The 14753-nt window shown below is 45.1% G+C and overlaps 1 protein-coding gene across 8 annotated transcripts in view; it reads left to right on the top strand.

The window, feature by feature from the left end:
• PRKG1 (protein kinase cGMP-dependent 1) overlaps window positions 1-14753 on the top strand; it is a 366718-nt gene that overhangs the window by 56194 nt on the left and 295771 nt on the right. For all 8 annotated transcript variants that reach the window (XM_086900026.1, XM_086900029.1, XM_086900028.1 and 5 more), the window contains exon 2: window positions 1977-2143. In XM_086900026.1, the coding sequence (XP_086756152.1) occupies window positions 1977-2143 (167 nt within the window). The remainder of the gene's footprint in view (window positions 1-1976; window positions 2144-14753) is intronic.

Below are 14753 nucleotides of genomic sequence, written 5' to 3' on the forward strand. Positions count from 1 at the left end.
TGCTCACATTCGAGCATGACTGAGTTATTTTCCAGCCCTTTCCGTGTGGGTATTTAATTTTAGGATACTCTGATGTGGCAGAGATGAAGCTGTGTTTCATTGATGTCCCAGCCAACATGTTTTCCTTCATGATGATGTATTTTGTGGGGTGGTTAAAAGGGCTGGGATGACTCAGGAGCCCCTGAGCTTGCTCTGATATTCCTGTGTCGAGGATAGAGACTGAATCAGGTCTTTCAGATGTTCTGTTACACATCTGATATCATATTATATTACTATTATTATTAATATAATATTGATGATATTATTAAGCTCTTGAATTCCCTAAATTTATTCACATTGGGTCTGTTTTGCTGCTTCTCCCCCAGCTAGAATCATAAAGGTTGAAAAAGACCTTTAAGCTGATTTAGTCTGAGTTTTCTGGTTCCTTTGCTGTTGTTTGGACCAGATTTCCCAATTCCTCCTCAAATCCTTTCCCACGTTCAATTCCAGCAAGAAGAGCACTGTTTTGTGCTGAGGATCTCTACATCCAGAGGGAAGTTTGACTTGGGCCAGGAATTCCCTACAGTCCTTTTGGGTATTCTTGCAGCAACTCCTTTTGAAAGCCTGACTTTATCAAGGAGAAACGAAATAAATTTGGAGCCTTGGAATGAAATAAATGCCTGGAATTGGAATGCAGGTTGACATGATGAACACAAAAGCTTTAACTAGGCTTTCTTAGGTGGGCAGCTGGGTAACATTAATTACTAAAGAGCTCGCTGTTATGAGGGTATGGGGAGGCTGAGACCAGAAGAGCAGTCAAGAGCTGAGTCAGGGCACGGCAGGGAAAGCATTGTCTGGCTTGGCATAGGAGGTGGGCTGAGGAAATGGGGTTATGCAGCACCCAGTCAGCCTTACACATCCCCAGCTGTGCTGAAAGGAAGACATCCCCCAGGTGCAGGGTTTCCTGAGGGTCCTTATTTGCACACAGGAGGGGTTGGAGTGGCAGTCAGGGATTAGTGTGCGGGCAGATTCCAGTTCTCAGGAATGGTTTTGTGGTGCCCTGAGCCCGCCTCATCCTTGGGCAGCCTGGTCCTGTCCCCTCCTGCCCCTCAGCAGGGTCAGTTCTGGTGGCCTCTGGTGTCCAGAGGAATGAGCTGTGTTGAAACAACCTCCAAACTATCACAGGAATAAAAAGAATCCTAAACATCACCGAGCTGGCTCTGCGGTGGGTGGAACCCTGATCTGCTTCTAACCCTGTGCAAGGACCGTGGTATCCCCAAGGCTGGGCTGGTTTGGGTCTCCTCAAGTCCCAGTTTGGCTCTTTTTCAAGAAGATGTGACCCACTGAAGTGTTTTTATTTGAAAAGTTTGCTTCATTTTCATCTTTCAACAGCTGAAACCCTCCTGACTGCTCAGGAAACTGCTGGCTGTGAGCAGCTCAGCCCCCAGGGTCAGGACTGAGGAGCTGCTGGAGGTGTTTTAGGAGCTTTAGTTTTGGTCTAGATCAGGATTTAACATCTCAGTTGTCCACCTGCACAAGTGGCTTTAGGAATTTTGTGCCAAATGCCTCCTGTAGCCAATATAGTATAAATAAGACAATATAATATAAATACTCAGAGAATCCGTGCAGCGTCACCCTTTGGTGTGCTCCAGTTTGTATAATTATTGGAAAATATAATAAACCAAGTTATAAATCTGCTACCCTCTTGTTTGTGCTTCCTTTCAGTTTTGTGTATGGATGATATTCCAAGTAGCTGTGTTTATTGTAGATGTGAAACTTGTAGCTAAAAGAGGATTTTGCAACTCTACGAAATCTATTTTTATTTCAATGCTGGGCATATCTAAAGCTTGTTTACAAAAAATAATTGCAAGTTCACATCTCTTTGTTTAATTTACTTTGTGTATTTTTTTTTCTTTGACTTCTCTGCACATTTTTAGGGAAAACACTGATTTTTTTTAAAATTTTTTTTTTTTTTTTTAAATTTCTTTGTGCCCCAGGTCCAAGGAGCTAATAAAGGAAGCGATCCTTGACAATGACTTCATGAAGAACCTGGAATTATCCCAGATCCAGGAGATTGTGGATTGTATGTACCCCGTGGAGTATGGCAAGGACAGCTGCATCATCAAGGAGGGAGATGTGGGTTCCCTGGTCTATGTCATGGAAGGTAGGGTTGGGAAAGATCTTATTTATTCCTTTTTTCCAACACTTAGAGACGAAAACTTTGGTGGGAGAAATGGTTTCGGAGAAAGAGGCTGTCTAAATATGGTTGCTTAAAAATTGTGTGGACTGCTTTTGCCTGGATAATTCTGCCTGGATAAAGAAAGGAGGTGAAAACTGTTAACCCTGCACTGCAATAAACCTCCCCTAACCAGAGTTCCTGCAATTGGAGGCGATGGTTTGCTGGATAAATGAGGATTTTAAACAGAAGGAATGATGGAGATGGGGAGTGGCTGTGGAACAAGGAGAAGGTGGTCACAGCCTCCTCCCAGGTGTAAATGCTGGTACAGCACGAGGGGTTCTCCACAGGAGCTGTGCTTGGGAGGATGGAAAATGGTGTTGGTGCATCCTGGGCACAAAGGAAGGGCAGCACCTGTGCTCGAGCACCTCTGCTTTGTCACAGGATGTGCTGGGGTTTCTTAGGGAGCACCAGAGCAGGGCTTTGTCAAAATCTTCTAACAGATGTTGCCAATGCTCTGCATTTCCAAAATCCCAGCTCCTTGTGTTTGTTGTTCTCTTCTTTCCTGGTTCTCTCACTCTCCATGTGTCAAACTGAGCATGTTTTGTGTATATTTGTGGTTTTTATTTTTAAGGCAGTGCGTGTCAGCTGTCAGAGTTACTGAGCTGGATCAACCCTTGTGTGCATCCAGCATCCCTCTCCTCAGAGCGGCTGATCCTGAGTTCTGAGGGAAATATCCCTGTTTTCCTTCCTGGTGTGACTTGGTACCACAGTGGATAAATGCTTATCAAATTCTTCTTGCTCCTCATCAGAACTATCTGGTGGACTTGAACATTTTGGCCAGATAACACCTAAGGGGAGTGGAGGTTTTTCACTTGCCCATCTATATTTTAATATCTTAAATTGTTCTTTCAAACAAAAATCTTTCCAAGGCAGTAAGCCATCCTTTAAACAAGCTTTCCTGCCAAATTCCTCGTGCTGTATAGTTGCAGATACTCCTCACTGGTTTCCCAAAACAACTTGAAGCTTCTGTCCTTTTAAGGTTAAGTCTTTTCTCAAGGCACAGGTTTAATTCCTCTGGTTTTTCATAGTTTTGAATTTTGCACATTGAAATGGTTTTTCTGTGAATTGTGTGTTTCCACCCCCAGCACTACATGGAAACATGTAAGGTTTTCATGGAAAGTTTTAAAGTTTTCAGTCCTCTGAATACAGAGGGTACTTTGAGGTGCAGAATCTGTTCTGTTGATGATTTAAAAAAAAAAAAAAACAACCTGCTTTAAAATAATCCTTGAATAACATTTTCTTCCTAGTGGAAATGTGGAGGATTTCCAGCAGTTCTGTGCTGGCTTCCCAAATTCCCCCCACACCAGAGGTTTGCTTATGGGGTTTTTGCTGTCTGGCTGCTTTTGGGATGTTGTGTTCAATGCTGTCCTTGGAAAAAAGCCCTAAGAACGGGACAGGTTGGAATCAGGGTGTGTTTCTCTCCTGCTCAGCCTCTTCCCTCTCCCTGGAGACGATTTTGGGGGGGATTTAGGGGCAGAACTGTTTCCAGCATGGTTTGGGGTACTCAGACAACCCTTTACTGCAGACAGATTTTATCATATTTATGGTTATTATTTATCAGATGGCCACATGGTGATGAGTGTGCAACAAATGTGTTTTTGTGTTTGTGTTTCTCGGCCACTTGAGGTTTTCCATGTTCTCCTGGCAGCCCTGTGTGTGTGAGGGCACGACTTGGCTCTTCCCTTGGCTTTGTAACTTAATTTAAGATTATTTAGATAGCTCCCTAAATATGCATAATGCTTTGCAAACCGAATTATGGAGAGTTTATAGTCTATGTTTAGACATAATGCAGTGAGTGATGATGAAGTCATGGAAATGGGAGAGGACATTATCAAATAGGTTGGGCTATGGTTATGAGAGCTCATTTTGTTTTATCATCCTGTGTCCTCTCAATTATTAACACAATAAACCCAAATAAAAACTCTGTTCTTTGCAAAACTCTACTGGAGAGACCCATCTTTGAGTATTACTGAGAAGTGTTTTCTCAAAAATCAAATAAATACTGTCCTCCTTCCATTAATTCCTTTTTCCTTCCTTACTTGGGCTCTTGTTCTTCTCTGAGCTGCTTGTGAGAAAAAACAGAGCTTTGAGTCAGGAGCTGAAGTTGAAATTTCTCAGCATGCAGAATCCTGAATTTAGAGCTTCTTTGCTTTTAATAAGTCTAATAAGCTTTATTTTTTTATATTTTTTTTGTATTCTGGGGTGACTTTAGCCACAGTCTGTGTCTTGCTGGCCAAATTCCCACCTCTAGGGATGTGAGGGCCCCTGGTTCAGGCTTTCAGGTGTTGGTCCCACCACAGCCTATTCTTTATTTTATTTATTTATTTTTTATTTATTTATTATCTATTCTCTGGCTTCACTCTGCCTGTGCTGTTCCTTCAGCCCTCTGGGAACACCCCTTGATTCCTGTGTGTTCAAAAAATAGCAAGAAACCCCCTCAACTTTTATTAACTGAAATGGGTCAAGAGATTCCCTAAGCCTTGAGCAACACCAAAAATTTCCCTTCCAGCTGTGCTTTGAAGGTGGGAATGAACGAATTTGTGATTGTGACAAGTACCCATCAGGGGCTGAAATTGCTGGCAGCATTAAACATCCCTGCTGTGCCCACCTCCAGCAGGAATATTCCTGCAGGCTGTGAGACTGGGAATGAAAAGGGGGATGAGTGATGCTCTGCCTTAAACTACTCCACACTGGAAATCTGGGCTCTGCAGGGAAAACAATTGTGAGAGGAAAATAAACTGATTTATTGGATGTATTTCCTTTCCTGGGAGAAAGTTGGCTACTCTGAGAGGGGTCCAACAGAATATTTACCTTGAAACTGAGAGTTTTTAGAGCCAAAATAAGTTCTTGCTTATTAATCATAAATGAGCCCGCTACCTCCATATTTTTTTTTTCATTAAGGGAAAAAACTTAAACATTTTCCAAGCTGTAGTTTTGCAGGTTTGCACTTGCTGACTTCACAACATTCCTAAAATTCTGCTGAAAGCACTTAAAAATGTGGCAGCTTGGAGAGGTGTTTCCAGAGAGCTCCACCTCAGATCTGGGGTGTCGACAGGCTGGAGCTGTGCGTGGGTGCTGCCTCACACTGATGAGGATAAATGTTATATCCCACCTCCGACCCCAAATGTTTCCTCTGGCTGAGCTGGTGGCTGCAGGCTGTCAGGTTGGATTAGGGCAGGAAAATTCCTGTGGAGAAATCAGGTGACAAGGTCCAGGATTGAGGCTCTCCTGTGAATAAACCCATCTTCTCGGTGTTTCAGAAACTTTAGTAATAGGTTGAATGGAAGAAATAGTTCAGTGATACAGGGGGAAGGGGGAATTCCTTTGATTAACTCTTTTGTGGCTGATTGTTTTGTGTTGGCAGTGGGTGCTGCAAGTGAATTCTGAGGCTGCACCTCTGCACACACCCGGAGAACCTGAGGGAAGAAAAATCCCCTGTGTGCTCCTGCTTCTACTGGCATGGAGAGGGAAGAAGCAGCTTTTTAAGAACCATGCTGAGAACCAGCCCACACTTCCCCCAGCCCCTGATTTAGTAGATTTCCCTCTCCTCTTAAATTTAGTTTTATTTTTGTCTTCAGTCATGGGGATTTGCCTTTTATTTTTAAAGGTGACTTTGTCTCTTGCTTCCTTCTTGGTAGTTCCTCCACAGCAAGGCTCTAATTGTGATTTCCCATGGGAACGTGGGTTTCTGGGAGTCTTGGGAAGCAGTGTGTTCCTAGAAACTGTGGGATCTGCTGGGACATGGAGCTGGGTGTTGATAAGGGAACACAAACAAAGTCCATGTGGCCCTTTGAACTATGGAAACAAGTGGGAGGCTGTGCAGTCATCCCCAATGCTCTGTTCAGTCCTGGTGTCACCTCCCTCTGACCCTTCTTTCCTCTCTTCTTATGGATCTGATTTAACAGGACTAATTCCCTTGTAGGGTCCCGTGAGTCAGATCCTCCTCCTGCTCTCAGAAAAGGGCTTGGTGGGACCGATACTTTAAAATGAAAAAATTGTGGAGAACAGAGACTGGTTTTGGATTTAAGGAACATAAATGACCTGAGGGAGGAAAGGCTGGGAGAGCTGGGGGTGCTCACCTGGAGAAGAGAAGGCTCCAGGGACACCTCAGAGCCCCTTGCTGTGTCTAAAGGAGCTCCAGGAGAGCTGGAGAGGGACTGGGGACAAGGGATGGAGGGCCAGGACACAGGGAATGGCTTCCCAGTGCCAGAGGGCAGGGATGGATGGGATATTGGGAAGGAATTGTTCCCTGGGAGGGTGGGCAGGCCCTGGCACAGGTTTGGCTGAACTCTGTGTGGGCTGGGTTGTTGTCATGCTCTGGGATCACACCTGGAGAGATGGAGCTGAGTCCTTGAGGTGGGATTTTCCTGCCTGCACAGTGTGGCTTGTCTTGTGTGCCCAAATACTGTCCTTGCTAGGCTTCCTCTGGGAAATTCCTTCCTTTCTGGTATAGGACCAGGCAGTTTTGAGTGCTTTTTCCAAGTATATTCCTGATAACGTTGCTGATTCTCAGCTCTCTGCATCTCCCAGGGGCGCTGTGGAAGGTGGCAACAACAGCGTCCATTGCAGTCAGGGCTTTTCCAACCCAATCGAGGCCATTCTGCTTCCAGGATTTGTTCTGCCTCTCAGAGCAGGTGTTCTGGGCTCTACCTGAGCCTCTGAACCTCCTCTGGAGGGGTCTGGATCTGCTGTCCCAAGCAGGTGTCCAAGACAGCATCTCCCTGCACTGGAGATTGGGGAGCAGTCACTCAGTATCCAGAGGAGCTCCATGTGCAAGGAATCAACTCGAAATTTTCTGCAGTTTCTGCACAGCCTGCCAACAAATCCCTGCCCTCCAAGGAGCCTGCCTTTCCCAGGACTTCCCATGGGGTTTGGGAAAATGTCCTGTGGCAGCAGTTTCTTCTTTGCTCTCCTGTTTCATGCTTTCATCTGCTTTTGTACCATTTGTTTTTGTTTCCTTCATCCTGGTATTGCAGGAGGGGGTTGGGCAGGAGTCAGATCAGGGTTTTTTCCCTCTGCTTCTCTCTGGAATCCTGCAGGCTTCATGGGTTTCCTGCCTCTTGGAGAAATTGGGTTGTCCTGCCTTTTACCCGGGGCAATGGAATGCAAATCTTCCACTGTTATTGGCTTATTATTTTAATTTTACGGTGTCTTAATAATTAACTCTTCCAAGAGTATTATTTACCCATATTAGTGATGGGGAATTAAACATTTCTTGTATTTATTTCATGAAATGTTCATGAGATTAAATGGGATATGAAAGGATGACTGGGCTCATGACAGATGTGGTTTGATATTCTGGATACAGCAGTTATTTTTAAAGCTGCAGAACTAAACCTTAGCACATAAAATGCACTAAGAAATACTGGTGAAGTCATCCCTTTTCTGCAAAGAGAACCTAACCTTTGGTTTGACTAAGCCAATATCTGGTAGGGAGGAGAAGAAAATGGAATCCAAGCTGGGACCAATGACTTCAGCCTTCCCAAATTTGTGAAGGTGTTGCTGGACTGGCAGAGGAGAGGAAGGACTGGATGGTATTTGCTGATTTACACAAATATAAATCCCCCAAACAGCTATGTCTGCTGTCTCTGTCCTCAGCCAAGCCCTGCTGCCAGCACAGATTCTTGTTGGGACTGGATGAGAGGGGCCTGCTGACAGGTTCTTCTGCAGGGCTGTAGAAGTTTGAGTGTCGAGCTGACCTGAGAATTCCTTTCATTTTCCCAGTGAATGCCCGGCTTTCTTTGGGATCTGCTCCTATTCACAGTGATTTACTCCTCTTGCCATTCCTCTAATCATTACCTGAGTCTTTCTGCAGTGTGGTACTGACACAAAACTGGGGCAGCCTTGGCAAAAGCTGAAAGAATTCATTGCTGGGGAGGAGTACTCAGAGTTTATCAAACAGATAAATTATTCTGTAAATGCTTTCCTACAACCTGGTTCATCCCCAGGCAGCCAGATATCCATCTTCCCCTCTCCAGGGAAAACAGTGGATAGGTGTAACCTCTTCCAAAACAGTTCCTACTGGATGACAAGTGTAATTATAGTGGATTTTTCCCCCACTTAAGATCATAGCTGATGTGCCATTTATTTTTGTACTGCTCAGCAGTTATGCAAAGGCTGCTTTGTGGTGAAGGAGGTTTTATTTACCAAAGAAATTGGGGAGATAAAGCCTCATTCATTTTATTAATAATAGCAGCTGTTAAGGGAGGCACAGATGTCTTTCTTGTCCCCCCCCACTGTTCCATGACTCCCTTTTGTTGCGGCTCCCACCAGTGAAATGTGAAATAAAAGGACTTTTCAGCCCAGCAGTGAACATGGAGGAGCCTGGATTTCGACCTTTGGCTGTGCCCCTTCAGCTCCAGGGCTCTGTAACTCAGGCTGTGCGTGCAGATAGAAAAATCCCTTTGTTGGAATCCAAGCTGTCGTTAAAGGGAAGGCTCCCTTTGGGTGGGCTCCACTGGCTTTGGATTCCTTGTTTGCTTGGAAAACTCATCTACAAAAATAATCAGACCATGGGAGCTCCGTGCCCTTTGTTCCTGCTCTTGGTTGTGGGGAGACAGCTCAAAATCACCAATTTTGGGAAGGGGAAGGAGAGAGAGAGAGGCTGGGTCAGAATTGTACAAATACAGAATAGCCTGAGCTGGAAGGGATCCCATTGGGGTCAGCTCGGTGTTCATCTGGAATCCTGCAGAGTTTCCTGTAGGAACTCATCCCAAAGAGCTGCTGAGTAGTGACTTCATCATTGCAATTCCAGGCAGGAATGGGTGAAATGGGGGAAACCATTCCTCTTGGTCCCAGGGAACTTTTCCATGTTCCTTAAACACTTCACCTTGGTTGAACATCTCTTCACCCCAGGGGAAGCTCCTCATGAGAACCTTTCCTGCATTTGCTTCTCCACTGAGGTTTCTTCTCCTTTTTTTTTTTGGTGGGAAAAACCTCCCATGGATTTTTGTGGTCAAGGCTTTGTGCAGCCCAGAATTTTGACAGAGACAGGTCTGAGAATAAATCCAAACAAAAGGATAAAACCAGGAAGGGGGGTGGGGAGATGTTTACATTGCATTATTTGGCAGTTTTCTGATTTTTTCCTGTGCTTTGATGTGCGGGGTCCTGATCTGCAACTTCTTTGCAGCCCTGGCAGATGGGTTTGGGGGAAAAATGAGAATTCTGCTCTTAGGAAACAAATCAAAATGTCAGATCAATGTTTGCACTGTATTTATCTAAAATAATAGAAATTACAGTGTATCCCAGCAGCTGCTGCTCCTCGCACATCCAGGCACAGATGATAATTAAATGCAATCAGAACACGTTGGATTTAAGATGGAAAAACTAATAAAAGTAAGATGTTTTCCATTCTTGTGCTAAATATTTTCATAACCTCTCGGTTCTGACTGCAAAAGCTATTTTGTGGAGCTACCAGAACATGAAATAACAGTGGGTGAGCTTCCTCATATTCTAAATAGCAGCAGCAGCCGGGATTGGAGATGCTGCAGGTCTGGAAAAGCAATAATCCCGGGGTAGTTGTGCAGCCCCATCCTTCCAGTGGAGCTCCACAAGGGATTCCTTATCACTGCTGAAACTCTGTAAACTCTTAGCTTGGAGTAGGAGGTAACTTGAAGTCGTTTTCTGCCTGGATTGTGAGGTTCTTTTTTTATTTTTACTGGTACTGATGTGTAACGTCACAGGCTTCCTAAAGTTAATTGTATTTTTAATTGTATTTGTGAGCTCTTTCCTCTCATTACTTTTTTTGGGGGGTAGTGGTGGAGAGATCCAGGAGCTCTTAAAAGGTCTTTTTTTGTAACTGTGTGAAATCTGACTTAAATTAGGTTTTTTTTCCCCTCGAGTTTTCAGCCCAAAACACTGTGTTCTTTTTGCCCTGTTCTCTTGTGGCAGTTGTTCCCTTCAGAGAAGGGAAGTCCAGTTGTAATGTGAATTAAAGATGTGCAGTGGGGAGTGAGGAACGGGGTGTGGCAAAGCCCTGCTGCCTTTAGGATCACGGGACAAGTCAAGGGACATCTGGTGCCACATCCCTGCTCCAGGAGGGTCATCCCAGAGCCCCTGGCACAGGATTGTGTCCACTGAAAATGGTGAATAACTTAGGACTTTACTGCAAGCAACCCTGCAAAAAATATTCCTCAGGACTATGGAACCATTTGTGCCCCTAAACCTGTAACCCATGGCAGGGGGTGGAATGAGATGAGCTTTAAAGTTCCTCCCAACCCAAAGTTTAAGATTTATTTGGCAGAAGTAAGATGGAAAACTGACATCACCGCTGAAATTTAAGTTTTCCAGTGACCCCTGGAGGTTTCTAGTAAGCCATGGGGTAAAAATTCCATGGTGGCTGAGGAAAATCCCCAAGTGTTAGGTCCAAGGATAGAGATTTTTTTAGAACCAGCTGGTCAACGTGCCCTGAAATGAGAATGAGCTCCAGAGATCTCCATTAAACACTGAGCTCCTGTGTTCAAATTTGGACTGAATAAACCCATGGAAGATCATTTTTTTAAAGCAAGGAATGTTTTTGTTCCTGGTTGGTACAAGATAAGAGAAGGAGATGTCCTTGGGAATGTTCATCTGGAGGGAACAAGTGGACCTGCTGCATGATGAATGAAAAGAAAGGAAGTTTATTTTCTGCTTTCTACCAGCAGACTCTGCTTATTATCATTTGTCAGCTCTCTCCAGGACGTTGTTTTCCTTCTTGGAAAAACTAGGCCTTTTTCACAGACCCCACTTGGCTGAGCATATTTAACACTGCAGAACATATTTAACACTGCAGAACTTACTTTGCTCATCGTTGCTGCTGGGAGGATCATTTGTTTCCTGCTCTTGTGCTCTGTTGACTGGAACAAAAATCATTTGGGTTTCCTCAGGAGCTTTGGGTGGTGCTTGGGAAGATCAAGGGACTGGGGAGTGCTGAGAAGCCCCAAGAGCTTCTTGTGCTGCTTTGCCTTTTGAATTTTAATGGTAATCTCAGTTTTCTGTCTTACTTTGGCAGAATAAATCCTAGATCCCAGAATGGTTTGGGCTGGGAGGGACCTTAAAGAACATCTCATTCCCCTGCCATGGGCAGGGATACTTTCCACTATCCCAGGTTGCTCCAACCTGCCCTCGAACATTTCCAGGGAAGCCTCTGATTGAGCTGACAAAAAAAGCAGGGCTGGAGCTCTTTATCTCTCTTCCTGGTCACCAGATTTGCTTCCCAGTTCTGCAGTCGGGTGATTTCCATGTATTAACATTCTGAGCCAGGTCCTTGGGTGACACAAACCAGCACAGCCCCATCTGTCACCAAGCTGCTGTCTCCATGCTCTGTTTAATGTTATTATTTTCCAGAGGAGGATGAGCAGTAAGTGAAACCTTTCCTTCGTGCTCTGGCCTCAAACAAGGCAGCTGAAAAAGGGAATGAGAGCTGGGGCCAAAGCAGAACATAAAATCTCACAGTAAATGAAAGCTGATGGGAGGCAATGGAGTGTGGAATGGGATATGGATGTGGGGACTTCCACTGGGGACTGTTCAGTGCTGATTGGGCCAAGGCAGGAAGGAGCTTGGGAAGGGACCTCAAGGGACACCTTCCACTATCCCAGGCTGATCCAAGCCCCAAAGTCCAGCCTGCCCTTGGGCACTTCCAGGGATCCAGGGGCAGCCACAGCTGCTCTGGGTACCCTGTGCCAGGGCCTGCCCACCCTCCCAGGGAACAATTCCTGCCCAATATCCCATCCATCCCTGCCCTCTGGCACTGGGAAGCCATTCCCTGTGTCCTGGCACCCCATCCCTTGTCCCAAGTCTCTCTCCATGTTTCCTGTAGCTCCTTTAGGCCCTGCAAGGCCACAACAAGGTCATCCCGAAGCTTCTCCTCTCCAGGCTGAACAATCCCAGCTGTGCCAGCCTTTCCTCCCAGCAGAGCTGCTCCATCCCTCTGATCATCCTGGTGCCTCCCCTGGCCTCTCTCCAGCAGCTCCAGGTCCCTCCTGTGCTGGGCCCCATGGAATGGATAAATTGCATTCCTTAGAGTTACCAATGCAAGGTAACCTGAACAGGTTAAGGGTTAAAAACTCTCACTGGGCTTTTGTTCCCCCTGAGTAAGTGATGAAAATGATCTGTTTTCTAACACAGATTTAATTTTCTGAGCCCTACAAGTCAGAATTGGCACTCAGGAGGCGTTTCCAGAACTGTGCATTGTGCTGCAGTGCACAGCAAAAAGAGGTGCTGGAGATTTATTTCCCTGTCTGGAGATGAGTTATAAGTACATTCACCACATTATGCAGATCAGCTGTCAGACTGTGGGATATCTGCATCAGGAATGGCTCTGATGCCAGAATAAAAATCAGGGAGTATTCACTCCGATATTACAAATTAGTGATTTTAAGAGCTCCATAAGGAGTAGAAAGAATCACCATTTTTAAAAGCTCCTAAAAAACAAGTTAGTGCAGTGACAGTGCAGCGGGAGTGACGAGCATCAGTGTCAAGCTTCCTCACAGTCCTGTGCAACTGATTTGGATTGTCCTGTGTTTATTCAGCACGTTATTCCCCATAACAGGGAGGTCCTGGCACAGGTTCCCACAGAAGTTGTGGATTCCCAATCCCTGGAAGTGTCCAAGGCAAATCTGGCCTTAAAGCTCATCCAGCTCCACCTCCTGCCATGGGCAGGGACAGCTTCCAGAGCAGAGCAGGTTCCTCTGTATTGTGGAGAAGGGGAATAGGGAATGGAATCGTGCCAGGGGTGAGGGGGTTTCTGCCATCTGGGAATTAGGAGTGACCAGCAGACCCAAACAGCCAAAAAGAGCAAAAAAAAAAAAGCTTCTTTTATTTTTTTATTTTTTTTTAATGTGTTTTTGCTTCTTGTTTTTCCAGTGGTGAAAGACAGGATACAAATTTGGCATAAACAATTCCTTAGGAAATGTGGGCAGTTTTACATTTCAAGTTTGATTCCCTTCCTAAGGGAATGTGTAATTTTATTAATTTGCCTTAGCTACTTCCTTCCACAGCATTTGTTCTGTCAGCTTTGCTATGTGCAGGATATTTGGAATATAACCCTGGTGGCCTGTGAGACCTTGTGCTCGCTCATCCCTGGATGTCCTTCCTGATCCCTGGAAAGATCTGAAGCATGGGAAAGGTACCCTTTAAAGAACCAGAAGGGTTCACTGAGTCTCAGTGTGCATTAACAGCTACCATGTTTCTTTAGAAAGAAAATGCTTTCCAACATCCCTGCTCTGGTTCAGCCAAATGATTACCACAAAAACCTGGCCAGAACAGGTTGGGAGCAGCTGCAAACGGAACTGTTCAACATCACAGATTCATATCAGGCTCTAATGAGGCAAAAATTAGCTCTCCCCATGGCAGATGATTGCTAATGTGCTGGAATATTGCTGCTGCTGCTGTCTCCAGCCTGTTTGGAATTCTAACATCATCCCCTCACCCGGGCAGGACTGGGAGCTGGGAGAATGCCTTGCTTCTCCTTGTGGGGCTCAAGTTCTTCAGGACACCAAAGTGGGCAGAGAAAGGAGAACTAGGTTTGTTAAGTGACTGAGTTTTTCCAAAATAAGGCTCTGCTGCCCCTTGTGTCACAGCTCCAGTGATTCAATCCAGTTCCCTGAGTGCTTTAACAGGGAATTGCACCTTCCCTGTTCCGGATGGTGAGCTGGGCTCTAATGTTTGCTAGTGCTGCCTGGAGGGATGGACACCACAGCTCCTCCTCAGGGCTTTCCATCACAAAAACAGCCTGAGAACTGGTCTTTGCTGGGAGAAAACAGCGCCTAAATTTATTACCTAGTGAAGAAATTAAACTTTTAACAATCAGTTTGTTAATGAAGGTGATTAAAGCAAAGCGTCTCAGCTTTTTCCTTGCTTGTTCTGTGGTGGGAAGGGAGTTCAGGTAGAACATCTGGCTGGGAAAGCCTCAAGTCATCCAGCAGGGAAGCTGAGTGATTTTTACTCCAGTCATAGGGAGTCTGGAGAGTTGCTGATGGAGTATTGAGAACACTTCCACCCCTCAGGCCCCACACTCCCATGGCTGACTAATGGCATCATAAAAAACCAAAAAGAAACAACTGGGACACAAGGGATCTTCCTGGTAAATGGGAATATAAACATTGTGCTTCTGTTACACTCTTAGATAGAAATGGTTCATGGTGGTATTTTTTTTACAGAACTTTCACCCTTCAGTGCCTGATTTAGGATTTGGGATTAAAACTTTATCCTTTCCCGACGTAAGGGCCACTTCTTGAAGCATAAGAAGTGCTTGCATCTTGTCTTTGCTGTGGGAAGTTCAGCTGGAGGGACTCTGCCAGTTAAAAATATTGATAATGGAGCCATTATCAAGGCTAAGTGAATTTGAAAATCCAAATATGCCAGGCTGCTGTCCTGGAGCAAGTCTGAGTGGAAGCACCTCCAGCCTGACCATCACTGGGCACTTCCTGCTCTTTGGTTAAGTGATCCCTCTATGTCTTTGAAAAGATCTGTGTTTTTCCCCTGCAGCCTTCCTGAATGACCTCCTGATCACATTTTACCACACTTACTGTGGTTTGTCTTGATCTCAGGACACATC

The sequence above is a fragment of the Cyanistes caeruleus genome, chromosome 8 (genome assembly GCF_971803275.1).
Source record: "Cyanistes caeruleus chromosome 8, bCyaCae1.hap1.1, whole genome shotgun sequence".
NCBI lineage: Eukaryota > Metazoa > Chordata > Aves > Passeriformes > Paridae > Cyanistes > Cyanistes caeruleus.